The 15,038-nt window shown below is 67.2% G+C and overlaps 2 protein-coding genes across 3 annotated transcripts; both read right to left on the reverse strand.

The window, feature by feature from the left end:
- Positions 1 to 46: 46 nt before the first annotated feature.
- Positions 47 to 8,216, reverse strand: CHLRE_01g026900v5 (uncharacterized protein). 2 transcript variants are annotated; one of them, XM_001689960.2, is made up of 14 exons: positions 7,802 to 8,216; positions 7,403 to 7,547; positions 7,017 to 7,115; positions 6,737 to 6,808; positions 5,917 to 6,066; positions 5,571 to 5,660; positions 5,214 to 5,334; positions 4,836 to 4,955; positions 4,413 to 4,541; positions 4,070 to 4,200; positions 3,576 to 3,691; positions 3,135 to 3,207; positions 2,333 to 2,879; positions 47 to 278 (listed from the first exon to the last, which is right to left on the reverse strand). In XM_001689960.2, exons 1-13 carry the CDS (start codon positions 8,014 to 8,016, stop codon positions 2,715 to 2,717), a joined length of 1,626 nt encoding a protein of 541 aa, XP_001690012.2. In that variant the 5' UTR covers positions 8,017 to 8,216; the 3' UTR covers positions 47 to 278; positions 2,333 to 2,714. The 2 variants fall into 2 exon arrangements, with proteins under 2 accessions (XP_001690012.2, XP_042928487.1); XM_043058573.1 differs by having other exon boundaries at positions 47 to 541; positions 2,119 to 2,879.
- A 120-nt stretch (positions 8,217 to 8,336) lies between these two features.
- CHLRE_01g026950v5 (uncharacterized protein) lies at positions 8,337 to 14,392 on the reverse strand. The gene is made up of 4 exons (XM_043058574.1): positions 13,028 to 14,392; positions 10,320 to 12,888; positions 9,937 to 10,124; positions 8,337 to 9,646 (listed from the first exon to the last, which is right to left on the reverse strand). The coding sequence occupies exons 1-4, from the start codon at positions 14,146 to 14,148 to the stop codon at positions 9,211 to 9,213; spliced, it is 4,314 nt and encodes a 1,437-aa protein (XP_042928488.1). The 5' UTR covers positions 14,149 to 14,392; the 3' UTR covers positions 8,337 to 9,210.
- Positions 14,393 to 15,038: the final 646 nt, after the last annotated feature.

A 15,038-nucleotide genomic window follows, 5' to 3' on the forward strand; every position in this document is an offset into this window, starting at 1 on the left:
GTATAATTACACTGTATAAGCTTAGGGAGGAAGTTCAAGGTCACACCACAGAGAGATGCCCTGCCTGCTCCGGCAGCTGTTCCATTTCTTCGATGCCACTCCATGCGAAGGGTCTGTTCTGTGCTCTCCGGGTTGACTCTTTTTAATGCTTTTGAGTTTGCGCTCCTGGTTGCTCACGTCCACGGGCACCCTGGAAGCCAGGGGTGCTTGAAGCCCCCGCTCCCGCCTCAACACCAAGGCCTCCATACGATGTATCGCTTCCAACCGCGCACAACATACTCGTGATGGAACATGGCAAGGGGCAGGAAAGCGTAGTCCCGATGTGTGTGGCTCCCACCCGTGCCCACATAAATGCGTAGCAAGAAGGGACAAGGCATTGGTGCGTCGTTCGCGCGCTGTTACTGTACCGACGGTAGCTGGCAGGTTGTGTCGATGTTTTGCTGACGCGCATTCCTCACGCTCCGGGCGCCCGGCCAAGGCGATAGCACCACACAGACTCAATGCGACGCCACACCGCGCGGATAGCATAGCCGATGCGCACCTGCAGGCAGTCGACCGGCGTCCACGGATGAGCTGTGTAGACGAGCACTAGCGTAATGCAACGGCGTGCAGCAAAACAATGGCCGGGCGACAGTGTGACAAACAGGGGCAAGAACAAGGCGAAGCAAAGCAGAAGAGGGGCCCGAATGTGTACGACAATTGTGGCGGGCAGGCCGAATGCGGTGCAACACGCCAACAACACAACCGGAGGTGAGGAAGCGTTGCTGATGGTGAGGATAGGTGCTGCGACGTTCGGTAGGGGAGCTGTGGCCGCGCACTAGTTGGGAGGAAGTTTCCGAGGCGTTGTTTCCGAGGCATTGTTTGTGGCTGATGTTTGTGGCTGATAAAGAAAGAAGCAGAGTTTCGGCTGTGAGCGGCTGGCGAGGAGAGGCGGGGGCTGTTGCGTTTTGGAAGGCGGGCGGAAGGCCGCACACGCCGGGAGTCGGGCAGGCTGTAGATTTTGCTGAAGCTGCGTTTGAGAAGGGAGCCGAAGGGACAGCTGGGGTGGGACAGTTGGTGTGGGACAGCTGGAAGGGACAACTGGAAGGGACTACTGGAAGGGACAGCTGGGAGGGGACAGCGGATGTGGGACTGCTGGGGTGGGACAGCTGGGGAGAGGCACGGGACAGCTGGGGAGAGGCACGGGACAGCTGGCATGGGACGCTGGGTGGCTGCAGAGGCTGGCAGCGCTGGGGCTGGTACGTAGGTGGGTACTTGGGTACGTGGCTGGATGGGGCCCGGGCTCACGAAGAGCTCCCCGGTGGCAAGACAGGAGGCGGCGTCTTAAAACCAGCAGCCCTGCGGCACGGGAGCGCGGAGAGGGGACACGCGCACACACACAGGGCAAAACACAGCCAGGACGAAAAGCCCGCCAAGGAGCCCGCCTACGCAGCCAACACGCGCCCGCCGCAAACAGGCACTCACACGCGCACACACAACCCACAAGACGGCCGAGAAGCCGGCGATCACGCACCGCACGCCCCACACACGGCCGGCGGGACAGCACACTCCCGAAAACCAGCGCCCCTAACGCAAACCCAAGAACCCGACCCGCGCCGAACCGACAAGGAAAAAGCCCACACGCGCGCCAAGCCCCAAACTTAGCACCGACCTGTGTCCCTACCGTAAAACTGGAAACCAGAAGCCCAGCTCGGGAACACCGGCACGGCCGTCCCCGCACCGCAGAGCGGTTCAGGGCAGCCGGGACCGGCGCCCCACCCCCCAAACACCTACTACAAGCCACCGCACCGCTCGGTACCGCCGCTACCGTCGCCTAGGTCGCCGCTCCACGGCTGTCGTGCTGGCTGAGGCTGACGCTGCTGCGTCACATCTGGGGCTGCTGCTAACAGATGGACATATCGCTGCCGCTGTCAGAGGAGATGGACATGTCGTCGCCTGAGCCGATGTTGTTGTCGCCGTGGTACCATGCCGCGTGGCCAGCAGGAGGGAAGGGAAGCGGTGGTGCGGGCAGGGCCGGCAGGACGACGGCGGCGGCGACTGGTGGCGCGGGGGCCGGAGGGGGAGGCGGCGGCGGGGCCGCCGGCGGAGGAGGGGGCAGATCCGGGGGCGGCAGGAGGCTGAGGAGCCCGCGTGAGGTCATGGTACCCGGCAGCAGTTGGCGATGCTGACCATAGAAGCGCATGAGGGCCTTGCGGAGGAAGGGGCGCGGGTAGGCGCGCAGATGCAGCCGTCGCAGCGTGCGCCGTGCTGACGTGATGAAGGTGCCGAGGGTGGTGCAGAGCCGCGCAAGGGTGACGAGGGCGCCGATGACAACGTGCCGCGCACAACATACTGCCGATCCTCTGATCACGTACAGGAGGACCGTAATCAGCCGTGAAACACCCCTGGCACAGTGCCGGACTCATTCATTCTTCGCTAGCCGCATCCCTGGCCAAGGACACGCGTGGGACCCGACAGGCGACAGGCAAACGTCTCCCGTCTGACCACGGCCGTACCCACGCGTGGCACCAGAACGGCGCCGCTGTCCTGCCCTGTCAACCTGTCATACACTCAAGTCCTCATGCCAGCGTTTCCGAAGCACCGTACGCTACGTGGCACGCGTCCTGAACGCCTGTTCCTGGGGGGCTTCGGCCCCCCTGAAATCTCCTCCTCCGGCTCAGCCCAAAAACCTCTGCACCTCTTTCACTCGCTCTCTCGCCCTCACGCCGCTTTTATCAAATAAGCTTCAACAGCTTGGCTGCAGTGAACGCGACCAGCGCCAGCAGCAGCACGACCGCCAGCTTGGCGTCGCGGGCCACGGCGGCGGTGATCTGGGAGTAGGGGATGCCGCTGCCCAGGCGCAGCAGCGCGGGCCGGCTGCCGTAGATGAACGGCACGATCTGGGTCGGGGCGGGTGGGGGCGCGGGGATGGGTGGGTAGGAGTTGGGTGATGTGGGTCGTGGGTGGGTGGGCACCGTGGGCGGGTGTTACCCTCGGACCCAAAGGCAAGAGGGGAAGCGGGGAGAGTGGAGGGCGACCCAGATGAGGGATTGCTGCCCCCCAGCACCGGCCGGAATGCCGGCCCGGCCCGGCCCGCCACGCCCTGCCCCCTCAGCACCGCCCCTGATTCCCCATGCCGCCGCGGACTGCCGCACCTTGGACAGGATGGTCCCCAGGATGACGTGCGCCAGCAGCTGCAGAAAATCGGGGTCGAAGGGGCCCTTGCGCCTGTGGGGGACACAGCAGGGGTCAGCAGGGGTCAGCCGGTGGCGGGTGCCGTGAACCGGCGGCCGTATGAGGGCGTAAGGTGCGCGGGGGGGTTACATTCATGATTAGTTAAGGAAGACGGTAGACCATCTTGCGGAACATGAAGCGTTACCGACGATGTCGACCAGCTCCCGGGGGGGGGGGGGTTGTTCAACGCAGTTGGTTGGGAGGGGCCCAGGAGGATGGCTGGGTGGTTCGAAGCAACACACAGGCCTACATGGGACGACGCCCGCGTGCGGAGCGGCGCGGCCCCCCCCGGGTGTGCCGCTGGAGGCTTCCTTTGCGTGTCGCCGTGTCTCGCCCCGCAAACCCCCCTCCAACTCCCCCACCTGAAGAAGCTGTACGCCTTGCGGTCCAGCTCGTACAGCGAGTGCGCGTCCTCCAGCCGCAGCCCGTTGAAGAGCTGCGGCACGGCGTCCACGTCGCCCTTGGCCCCGGCCAGGGCCTGGGGATTGCAAGGTGGGGAGCGGAGGGGGCGACCGAGGATAGAAGTCGGGGTGGGGGGATGGGTGGGTGAACGCGTGGGCACCGGGCAGCGATGGAGCGGGTGGTGCCCAAAGGTGGCGGGCACGGTCCACGCCCGCCCGCCCGCTGGCCCGCCCGCCCGCCCGCATTCCCCACCCACCTGACCACATCCCTACCTGCCTGGTGCAGCCCCCTGGATCTTAACACGGTGTCTGGTCGACCGTGTCTGCCTGCCTTGCCCTCACCCGTGCCCTGCCCTGCCTCCCCCTCACTCCTGCCCTGCCCTGCCTCCCCATCCCCGTGCCTTGCCCTGCCTCCCCATAACCCGTGCCCTGCCCCTGCCGGGTCCCTGCCGCACCTGGTTGAGCACCAGGCAGGACTCCAGCGCGCTGTTGGCGCCCTGGCCGAACACCGGCGTCACGGCGTGCGCGGCGTCGCCCAGCAACACAGTGCCCGGGCCCCACATGCGGCTCACACGCACGCGCTTGCCTGCGGGGTGCGTGCAACGCGCAGCAGCATGCAGAGGCGTGAAGGCGGGACAGTGGGCACATGTATTTGACGGGTGGTGTGAGCGGGTGAGCCATTCCGTTCATTAGGGTGTGTGCGATTTGAGTTTATCGCTCCGCAGGTGACGCGGTAGCCGCTGCTATGGCCGGCATGTGACCCCGCCTGCTCCCCCCCAGCTGTGTTGCTGAGCGGACCTGCGGGGCTGGGGGTGGCTGCTGCGAGCTGCTGCGCAGCTGCGGGGATCCAGTCCTCGGGCACGCCCTTGAACTTGGCCTTCATCAGCGCCTCATAGTCCGCGGGCGCGTGCAGGTCCTTGAAGCCACCTGGAGGGGGGGTCAGGTAGGGTCAGGGATTAGAGGGTCCGGGATCAGGTAGGGTCAGGTCGCAGAGAGAGGTGGGGCGGGAGGTGGGTGGCGTGGGCTGTTGGGAGCGGCGCGGAAGGTGAGAATGCGGGATGCGGAAATGCGGAATGTAGGGTTGGTGCCGTGTGATTGAGTGGATCCCATCCGCATCCAGCCGTAGGGCTGCCTGCAACGGTATGCGGTCGGTGGCACGGGCACAGCAAACTTCAATACGGTGTACATCATTGTTTAAACGGCCACCCTTCTTGTGCGCACCGGTCTGCAGCGAGAAGGTGCCGCTGTAGGTGCCGTCGGGGTTGGAGTGCGCGGTGAAGGAGGTGAAGGGGTCGTCGGAGGTATACAGGTGCAGGCTGGCGCCGGTCTTGCCGGCAAACTCTGTCGGAGGTGTGGGAGCGGTGTGGTGATAAGAAGCCGGGCCCGTGGCGAACACGCTGCCTTGCCCGCGGGACGCCCAGCTTGCATTTTCACCCTTTCCACATCCATCAAAGCACACATGCAAGACCTATTCGTTGGCTTGACCAAATGCCACGGCCACACCCCTCCTGCGCCCCTACAGTATTGCCCCTCAAGATGCCCGCCCCGATCACTCCCTTCCCCATGACCGGTTAAAGCCCCCCCGGTTCCTCGGCTCACCCGGCGGCTCGATGTTTCCCTTGAGCCCCATGTACACCTTGTACTCGCGCCCGCTGTCGTCCACCTCCACGTTGTAGGCCTGGCCCTCGCGCCCCCAGTAGCCAGCCAGCGCGCCGCGGACCTGGAGCGCGCGCGTGTGTGTGTGTGTGTGTGTGTGTGTGTGTGTGTGTGTGTGTGTGCCACTAGGTGCGTCAATGATTGATTGCGATGCAGTTTGGGATAGCTGATTGGCCGAGGCGAGGCGCGGAGTGCGTCAACAGGCTGCGACCACCCCATGAGGCACATGACACGCGGCAAAAGACACCCCTCCAAAACCGCCCCCCCCCCCCGCCCCGCCCCGCCCCGCCCCGCCCCCACCTGGCTGGCCACGCCGTCGGTGCCCACCAGCAGGTCGTACGACACGTGGCGCGCGGGCGACATCATGCCGCCGGAGGTGCCGAAGCGGATCTGCGGCAGCAGCGGGCGGGCATGTCAGTACGGCAAGGAAGGCGCGAGCACACGCAGCTGCTGAGCGCATGAGCTGTGCCTCGCAACGAAGGGCCACCTACTCACCTGGCACCGGGGCCTACGCGCACCCAACCGCTAAGGAGGATCCACGACACAGCCGCCGTCCCCACAGCAGGCCTTTTGCAAACCCCCACACCGCCGCCGCCATCTCTGCCCCCCTCTCCCGCCCTCCACCACCGCCATCTGCTGCCCCCACCTTCTTGTCCTTGAAGTCGATCTCCTCCGCCGTGACGTTGAAGTTGTAGGTGATGCGGCCGGGGTAGCGCCGCCGCGCCGTGTCGATCAGCCACTGCGCCAGGCCGCTGCGGCTGAAAGTCACGTTGCCCTCCTCCTTGCTCACGCGCGTCTGTGCGCAGGGTTGCGGGGTTGCGGGTTGCGGGAGGGCATGAAGTGGTCATGGGCGGAGGTAGGGCGCCGCGGGATCAGGGCACCGCCAGGCACTGGCCAACCCGTCCCAGCTGCCGCCGTAAGCGTGCTGAGCGCTGGCCTTCTCGCCTAGTATGCACGACCTGCCGGGCCCCCCGCATGTAGGCCCCTCCATGTCCCTACCCACGCTTCGCTCTCTCCCTACCCACGCTCCACCCTCTCCCTACCCACGCTGCACCCTCTCCCTACCCACGCTCCACCCTCTCCCTACCCACGCTCCACCCTCTCCCTACCCACGCTCCGCCCTCTCCCTACCCACGCTTCGCCCTCTCCCTACCCACGCTCCACCCTCTCCCTACCCACGCTCCACCCTCTCTCGTCCCTCGCCCCGCCCTCTCCCTACCCACGCTCCGCCCTCTCCCTACCCACGCTCCGCCCTCTCTCGTCCCTCGCCCCGCCCTCTCCATGCCCACGCTCCGCCCTCTCCCCACCCACGCTCCGCCCTCTCTCGTCCCTCGCCCCGCCCTCGCTCGTCCCTCGCCCCGCCCTCTCCCTACCCACGCTCCGCCCTCTCCCTACCCACGCTCCGCCCTCTCCCTGCCCACGCTCCGCCCTCTCTCGTCCCTCGCCCCGCCCCCGCCTCGCCGCACCTTGCCCTTGGCGTTGTGGCTGACGGTGCCCAGGGTGCGGAAGTGCTCGTCCTCGGGCAGCTTAACACCCAGCTGCGCAGTAGCCGCAGCAGCGGGCACGGCAGGCGGGGAAAGGAAAAGGGCGGGTTTCACATCCGGGCGGTGACCCGAAGCAGTGTTGACTGCAAACCAGCCGCACATGCCCTCGCTTTTAACCCCGAAGTCACGCCAGGGCAGATGGCCACGCAGGTTCTGCCACCTCTCAAAGCGCCCGGTGCCGGCTCATCCCCTGGAACCCCACCTCCTTGAGCGCCGCCTGGCCGCGCGGGATGAGGATGATGATGTAGGCGCGGCCCGTGTCTACAGCGTCGTGCTTGGGCTCGGGCCGCCGCTCGTACACCTGGCGGCGGAGTGGCGTGTGTACGGCGCGGCGAGGTGTCAGGGAGCAGCAGGGCACTAAGGCGAGACAAAGGCAAGGGAAGAGGGTGACATTGCAGGCAACTTGTCAGCAAGCGCATGGTGCGGCCGTTGCCCGCGTTCTCTCGAGTCCTTCTCTGCCTCTGTGCATTCTGTGCTAGCCAGCCTCTACTCCTGCCGCCCCGGCGCCACGCGCGTGTGCAGTGCCCCTGTGCCCCGGTGCCGCCAGACCACCCGTATCTCGCCCCACACCCGCTCCCCGCGCCTCACCTCCACTTGGAAGCCCTGTCGCGCCAGGAACATGGCTGCGGTGGAGCCGGCCGGCCCCGCGCCCACCACCACCGCCCGCTTGCCAGCATACAGCGCCCCACCGTCCGGCTCGTCCACGGAGGCCAGCGCGCGAGGGTAGGGGTTCCTGCGGACAGGACAGCATGCATGTCTGCGTGTGTGCGAGTGTGTCCTAGAGAGCACAAAGGAAGGGGACATGCATGCGTGTGTATGGTAGGGGTGGGGGCAGGCGCTGGTGAGCATGATGCCCAGGGACGCTGCAGGGGCAGGGGCACTGAGCCGAAGTGACCCGGACGGCCCCTGGAAGGCGCCAGGCCTCGAGTGCGGCACCCCTGTTTGCCCCTCAAGCCCCATCCATTGCCCCCTCCTGCACATACTTACTCCTCACGCAGGTACCGCTCCGCTGCGCCCTTATCATAACCCTCGAAAGAAACCCCCGAAGGGACGCTGTCCGGCACGGGCGCTCCCGCCCCGACGGTCGAGCCCGGCGCTGCGGTCTTGACGATCGGCAGCGTGCGCCGCGCCCGCGTAAAGCACACACTTGCGCGCTGGCGAACGGGCGCCAGTTGAGGCGTCGGGTGCTGTGCCATGCGCATTGCCGAGGCCATTTTGCAACCTGCAAATTGCACCGCTGTCACGACTGACAAGTGAAACTACAGTAGTTTGAATGTTTCTTGCGCTGCAGGTGTCGAGCACAGCATCGGGAGAGGGTGTTGCGACCAAGGCGCGAAATCCGTTCGGCCTTGCTCTCAAGGGCCTTACGCGTTGCGTTTTATATGTGCAACGACGCGCTTATTCCGACTATGCCGGGCGTCTGGCTCATTATTGGGGTTGTCGCATGCTGCAAGCTTATCCTGACGACTGACGGAAGGATGCAAGCTAGCGCACGCATGCCCGTCCTGGCCGCAGCAATGTCGGTAACGTAAGCTGTACATCTTACCATGGGCAGCGGCCCAGTGCCAGCTATGGTGCGACGCGGTTTGGGCACCGTCAGCCAGCGTGCCTGTCCCGGCCCCGTGCCGGCCCCGTCCCTGCCGACACTTCCCAGCCCTCAGCCAGTTTACTGCACGGCAGTATCATACAAAGCCATCCTATCAAACCCAGTTCACCTACACATGGTAACAGCCAGGTTGCCAGCTCAACGTACCGTATGGCAACGTAGGGCCGACTGCCCATCACACCCAGCCAACATGCAGTACCCGTACCAGGCCGGCTTCCCAGGCGCTCATACCTGTCGGCGGCTTCCGCCAACGCAGCGCCCCTGCACGCATCCACATTTGCATAGTATTTTGCCATTGAAAGTAACACAATCTCCCACAATCCCACGTTCAACCACACGGCACGCCAGGTGTCTCCAGTCGGACGACGCCGCGTCAGGAAAACCGAACCCACACCGCGCACCCATCATACCTGTCGCAATCGTTCACAACCGGACACACGCCCTTGCCAACCGCTACCTGCATACACAACCCTGTCCTCACACAGACGAAGGGTGCTTGCAAACCAAACTGCTACGACGCGCACGGAAACGGACAAGACACAATCTGCTGCGATTCTTATTGCCGAACATGCGTAGTTTCTGCTTAGTCTGCACATATTCGTCACGACTGTCTTATGGCACGTCAGCTTTTCATGTAGTCCTACCCTCCTGCTACATTTGGGTAACCCGTAAGTCTCCATGTATCCAAGCTGTTGAGCGATGGGGATGGCCCCTCAACACCACACCGTGCCTGTACGCCGTGCCTGTGTGTGCTGCCTGTTTCCACGAGCAGCACCGGCCCTCTCATTGCTCAGGAATCCAGCACCACCGGTGGTTTGGTGGGGCTGCGCCCGAACAGCGCCACCGGCGGCTTGAACTTGAAGACGGTGCCGTTGACGCTGACTGCCGCCACACGGCGCGGCGGCACCGAGCTGTAGCGCGCCACGTGCTGCTGCTGCTGGTGCTGCTGCTGCTGCTGCGAGGACAGGCGCTGCTGCTGGTGGTGGTGCAATGCTGGCTGGTAATTGCTGAGCTGCGGCTGGGGCAGCGGGCCCGCGGGCGCCAGGCGGGCCAGGCCCGGCCGTTGGTTGAGATCAACTGGCAGCGACTGTGGTTGCGGCTGCGACTGCTGCTGGTGTTGGTGTTGCACACCGCTTCCTGACGTTTGCGCCGGGCGGGCGGGCTGGGGCTTGGTGGGCGAGGTGAAGTGGCTTGACGGCGACCGGTCCGGAATCCCGGACAGCAGCCTGCGCCGAAGACAAGTGGCACAAATGGGGTTCGGGGACCGTGGTAGTAGTGTTGAAGCTCAGCCGGCGGCAGACAAATGGACCCTGACCGCGAACACACCTCGCCCGACTCAACGCCACCACCACCCCAACGTTCAGCGAACAGCACCTGCTCACCCCGCCTCCCGTCCTCTTTCCAGCTCCCTCTCCCGCATGTAAACGCCGCCCATCCTCTCCAATCGTGCTTTCCGTAGAAACGGCCACTATAGAAACGGCCACTAAACGGTACGCACGCATGCGGCGGCACCCACATGTTCTGCAGCTCCTCGCACTGCGCGCCGAGCCGCGCCCGCGCCGCCCTCTCCGCCCCCAGCTGCTGCCGCAGCCCCGCCAGCTCCATCAGCGCCTCCCCCTCCGCCAGCGCCAGCTGAGTCAGCGCGGCGTCGTGGGTGCGGGTGCGCACCTCGGCGGCGGCGCGCTGGTGGCTCAGGCTACCCAGCTGCGTGTGTGTGGGGGAGCATGGAGTCGCAGAGGGGTCAAGAGGGCAAAAGCCGCATTCTTCGGAGGGCTCGCTGCTACCGTACACCTACTTACTCCGCATCACGTTACGCACACACGCACGCGCCAAAACAAGCATTCCTCGAATGCACACCTCGCCTCCATCAATACCGTACCAGCCCTCACCCTCCCGCACCTGCGTCGTGAGCGCCACGATCTCCAGGTGCGCCAGCTGCAGCTGCTCGCGCAGGAAGCCCACCGCCGCCAGCAGCGGCTCGCTGCCGCCCGCCGCCGCCGCCGCCGCCGCCAGCGCGTCCCAGTCCGCATCCGCCAGGTCGGCCTCAGCGTCGTACTCATCATACTCGTCATGGTCACTGAAGGCGCAGCCGCTGCTGTCCACGCAACAGCGCATGTCGGCCATGCTAACAGGCCATAAGCCATCGCCGTCGCCGTACAAGGTCGCGGCGGCGCAGCCGCCTGCGACGGCGGCCGCCGCCGCCGCCGCCGTGCCGGCGGCAGCAGCGCCGGCGCCACGCTGCGCGCGCAGATGGCCGCCAATGACGCCGTCGCCCTCGCCGCCGAGGCCGCCGTCGCCGTAGGTGCTGCCGCTGCCGGCGTGTGAGGCGCTGTCAGCCCGGTCAAGGCCGGCGCCGCGCGGGCTGCAGGGCGGCGAGCCCAGGCCGCGAGGGGGCGCGGCAGCGCCACCGCCACTGCCGGCGCCGCTGGCGGCTGCTGCAATGGTGTAGACGCGGTGGTAGTCCACCACCTGGGAGCGGGACAGCACCGCGGCGGCCACGGCCACGGCGGCGGCGTCGGACGCGGCGGCGGCGGTGCAGGCGGCGCTCAGGGTCTCTCCCATGCAGCCCGCCGCCTCGTCGTCCTCCGACTCGTCCTGCCCGCCGGGCGCCGGCGCGCTCCGGCTGCGCTGTGCCGGCGGAAGGAGCAGCTGCTCCTCCACCGCCGGCACCGCGGCTGCGTTCATGCCGGTACCGGTGGCCAAGCCAACGGGCGTGGGCGGCGGCGGGCCCTCCTCGTAGGTCAGGGCCGGCGGCATGAGGGCATCGCCGGCGGCGCCGTCGCAGTCTCCCAGCAGCTGCCGCAACGCGCGCCGCAGGCTGTCCAGGGCCGCGCTCACTGCCGCGGGCCGCGGCTGCTGTGGGCTGCCGCGGCAGGGCACCTGCTCGCCGCCACTCTCAGTGCCGCGGCCGCTGGCGCCATTGCTGCTGCCGTGCGCGGCCCCCGGCGCGGCAGGCGTTGCAAACGGCGATGCCGAGTCAGCCATCTGGCCGGCAGTAGCAGCAGCAGCCGCTGGTGTACCACATGTCACGGCTGCGGCCTCCTCCTCGAGGCTACGCACCAGCTGCCGCACCGCCGCCACCAAGCTGCTACAGCCGCCAAGGCCGCCGGAGGCGTCGCCGCTCGCAGTCACGGCCCCGTTCGCGCCCTCGCCGGCGCCCCCGGCAGAAGCGCCCGCCTGCACGGCCCGCCGGCGCTCTTCCCGTTCTCTCTGCCGCTGCAGCAGCAGCTGGCTCGGCAGTGACAATGACTGCAGTGACGGCGCATGCGCCAGCGCCCGCGCTTGCTGCTGAAATACCCCCACCTGATAGACGCCCGCCTGCGGCGCTGGCGCCGCAGCCGCGGACCCTGCCGCAGCCTCGCTTCCCAGGCATGCTGCTCCTGTTGCTGCTGCGGCCGCCCCCCAGGCGCCCCCGGCTGCCGCTGCTGCCAGCTTGTGCGGCGAGGCCCCAAGCACCAGGTGCGGCGCCGGCACCGGCGTGCCCACGGGTGTGTGGCAGCCAGACCCGCCCTCGCCCCTGCCGTCGCCGTCGTCGCCACCACCACCACAGGTGCTGGCGGACACGGGTACGGGGAGCGGCGTGATGCGGACGCCCACACGCACCGCCCGGCAACCCGCAGTGCCGTCGGCGCAGGCACCAGGCGGCTGGCGGTGATCCGCCTCCTCCTCCGCCTCCTGCAGCACCAGCAGCTGCAGCCGCACGTAGAGCTCGCCCGCAGCGTCCTGCTGCAGCTGGTCCGTCCGCTGAGCCGGTGGTGCCCCGGGGGGCGACGCCGTAACGCGCACCCACAGCCGCGCGTCTGACACCAGGCCCGATGGCGAGCCCGCCGCCTCTCCAGCCGCAGCCACTGTGTGTGACTGCGTGTGTTGCTGCTGGCTCTGCACATCTCCGCCCGGCGTCGCCCGCAGCCCTATCTGGCTGCCGCCGGCGCAGCTGCTGGCGCCGGCGCCGCCGAGGAGGGCGCCGCCGCCGCCGCCGCCCAGCATGGCGACGTAGGCGATCAGGCCGCTGCACTGCCGCTGCAGCGCCGCGCACTGCCGCGCCAGCCCGTCCCTCTCCCGGCACAGCGCCGCCAGCCGCTGCTCCTGCTGCTCCTCCCGCTCCTCCTGTGCCTCGCGAACCCGGGCTGTGCGCGGCAGCAGCTGACTTCCCTGGCTATCGGTGGCCGTCGAGCCTGCAGGCCGCGGCGAACCCCAAAGCCAGCGCGTAGGTGACAACCAAGACACGTGGTCTAGGGCCGGGGCCTCAGCAGCTGCCGGCGCCGGGGCCGGCTTGCTGCAGGAGCCCGACACCGAGGCACAGGTCGCCGCGGGGGAGCCGGCCTGTGCCGGGCCGCCGCCCCGCGCAGCCGACCGCGGCGGGCTGGGGCTGCGCGGCGGGCCCGACGCCGCCGCGGCGCCGCCGGCGAATGTGTGGGCCATGTGGTTGAGTCGGGCCAGGCTGCGGTCCAGCGCCACGGCCGCCATCCTGGGGGTTGGGTTGCGACGTGCCGTGTACAGTCAAAGGCCAGGCCCGACAGGCTCCGGTTGTTGGCCAAACCCTGGGCAGCCCCTTGGATGCGTGGGATTTCACTGCAAGTCAGAGGAACGAAATACTTCACACCCACCTGTTGTTGTCGTACTGCGCCAGCGCCCGCTGCCGCATCTGCTCCCGCAGCGCCGCCACCTGCTCCTGCAGCGCCGCCACAGCGACTCCGCTGTCCGCCTCCTGCCCTGCCACGCTGCCAGACTGCTCCTCACCCTCGCTCCCAGCCGCGCCCTCCTGCTGTTGGCTGTGCCCCGCCTCCGCAGCCACAACGTCCTCCTGGCTGGCACCCGCTGCGGCGGCCCTTGCCGGCCCCACCTCTGCGGTCCTAGCCCCCGCGGATTCCGGCACTCCCGCAGCCGCTTCCCGCTCCGCGCCCATCCGCGCTGTCAGCAATGCCGCCAGTAGCCGTGCATCTGGAGCTGCAGTCGCTGCCTGCTCTGCACCGGCGTCCCCTTCAACGGGGCCCGCTGCCTTGCCCGCCCCCGGCCCCGCCGCCTGCTGCTGCTCCGCTACGTAGTCGGCTAGCAGCCGCACCACCGCGAGCCAGGGCCTGTCCGCAGCCGCCGCGTGAGCCGCAGGCGTCTGCAGCGCAGCCGCCGCCGAGAGCAGCTGCGCCACGCCGGCCTGCTCCAGCTCGGCGGCGGCCGCGGCGGCGCAGTCCGCGGCGCGAGCGGGGCGAATTACCAGCTGCGCGGTGCAGTCGGGCGACGCACAGCCCGGCGCGGCATCGGCGGCCGCAGGCGGCGCGGACTGGCGCATGGGGCTGCCGCCCTCGCCGCTGCCAGCGTCGGTCTGAGTCGCCGCCTCCGTGCAGGTTGCGGCGCCAACGGGCGTGGACGCTACCGGCCTGCCCTGCCAGTCGCTGCGCAGGCTTCCAGTGAAGAAGCGGTACGCTGCATCTCTGGCCGCTGCGGCCGTTGCAGCGTCAAACAGGCGCAACGACGGCCGTGAAGCGTAAGTAGCGGAGACCGTCGGCGCACGAGCAGTCGTTGCTGTTCCGGGCATGGAGGTCGAGCCATGCGCTGAGGTCCGCACGGGCGTCGCCCAGTGCGAGCCAGCGCTAGCTCTGCTGAGAGTGGGGCTGCTGGCATCCGCTGCACTTGCGAATAGAGCTATCCGCTGCGAGAACGGCAACAACGCCGGGTCTTGCTCGGGCTCTGCCTCTCCCCGCTCGACGCGTTCAGATGAGTCGGCATCCATACTAAGATGAGCTTAGCGCTGCCGCCAGGCAGCCGGCCCGACGGCCTTAAATGCAAGCCAGGGTGACACAGCTCAGCAACCAAATTTGCAAGCCCCAGAGAATCAATGCTGAAGATAGCAGTAAGAATATATTAAAGTATAACGGCTTGGATAGATACAAACCTTAGTGGAGTTCACAAACACCAATTCGAGTTCAGAAACGACTTTTCCGAATCGCCCTGGACGTTCGCCCGCCCCAGAAGGCAGATTATGTACCCAGTAGGCAGTGAAGGGATAGAAATGGAGTTCCTGCCAGGGGTGAGTTGCGCAGGCTTGACGGCTAACCGGCCGTGAGTAACCCCGTGTAACCCCCTGTGTTTCGCCGCAAGCCGTGTGTCGAAGTTCTTGCCAGCCCTTTTCGCCAAGAGTTACGACTTTTAATAGCGGCATGCTGAAGCATAGCGGCGATGCCGCCCAGTAGTCTGCTAGGTCTTTAACGCTGCGCAAGATGCTGCGTGCTGCGTGCTCTCCTGCCGTTCATAGGCGTTCATCCTCCCCCGTGTCATGACATTTGCCATTAACATGATGCTTACGGGGCACGTCCCGTCGTGCTAAGTAAACATACGGCAATACATCCGCGGCCTTTTCAGGTTCTCCTGGTCTCGGGGTCCTCGGGCTCCCCCCGCAGTCCAGGCGCCGCGCCCCACTCGCACGGAGCGGCCACACGGGACCGCCTTCGCCCTATGCGTTTGCGTGTACTTGGTGTTAGTTAGCGGGGTGTATGGGGGCCATCGGCCGAAGCGGCCTCCCCTCGTCGAGAGACATAGCTCGACGGCAAAAGAGGGTTTAGAGAATAACGGCCTGGCGCCGCTTAGGAGGGGCCGCATGGGCGTGATCTCTCGCCTACTTTT

Source organism: Chlamydomonas reinhardtii, chromosome 1 (genome assembly GCF_000002595.2).
Source record: "Chlamydomonas reinhardtii strain CC-503 cw92 mt+ chromosome 1, whole genome shotgun sequence".
In the NCBI taxonomy this organism is placed as follows: Eukaryota; Viridiplantae; Chlorophyta; class Chlorophyceae; order Chlamydomonadales; family Chlamydomonadaceae; genus Chlamydomonas; species Chlamydomonas reinhardtii.

Coding starts and splice junctions, on each gene's coding strand:
- CHLRE_01g026950v5 (XM_043058574.1), bottom strand. CDS start 14,148: ATGGATGCCGACTCATCTGAACGCGTCGAGCGGGGAGAGGCAGAGCCC. Junction 10,125..10,319: donor TCGTGGCGCTCACGACGCAG/GTGCGGGAGGGT, acceptor ACACACACGCAG/CTGGGTAGCCTGAGCCACCA. Junction 9,647..9,936: donor TGCGAGGAGCTGCAGAACAT/GTGGGTGCCGCC, acceptor TCTTCGGCGCAG/GCTGCTGTCCGGGATTCCGG.
- CHLRE_01g026900v5 (XM_001689960.2), bottom strand. CDS start 8,016: ATGCGCATGGCACAGCACCCGACGCCTCAACTGGCGCCCGTTCGCCAG. Junction 5,661..5,916: donor TCGACTTCAAGGACAAGAAG/GTGGGGGCAGCA, acceptor CTGCTGCCGCAG/ATCCGCTTCGGCACCTCCGG. Junction 4,542..4,835: donor CACCTTCTCGCTGCAGACCG/GTGCGCACAAGA, acceptor CCCCCCCTCCAG/GTGGCTTCAAGGACCTGCAC.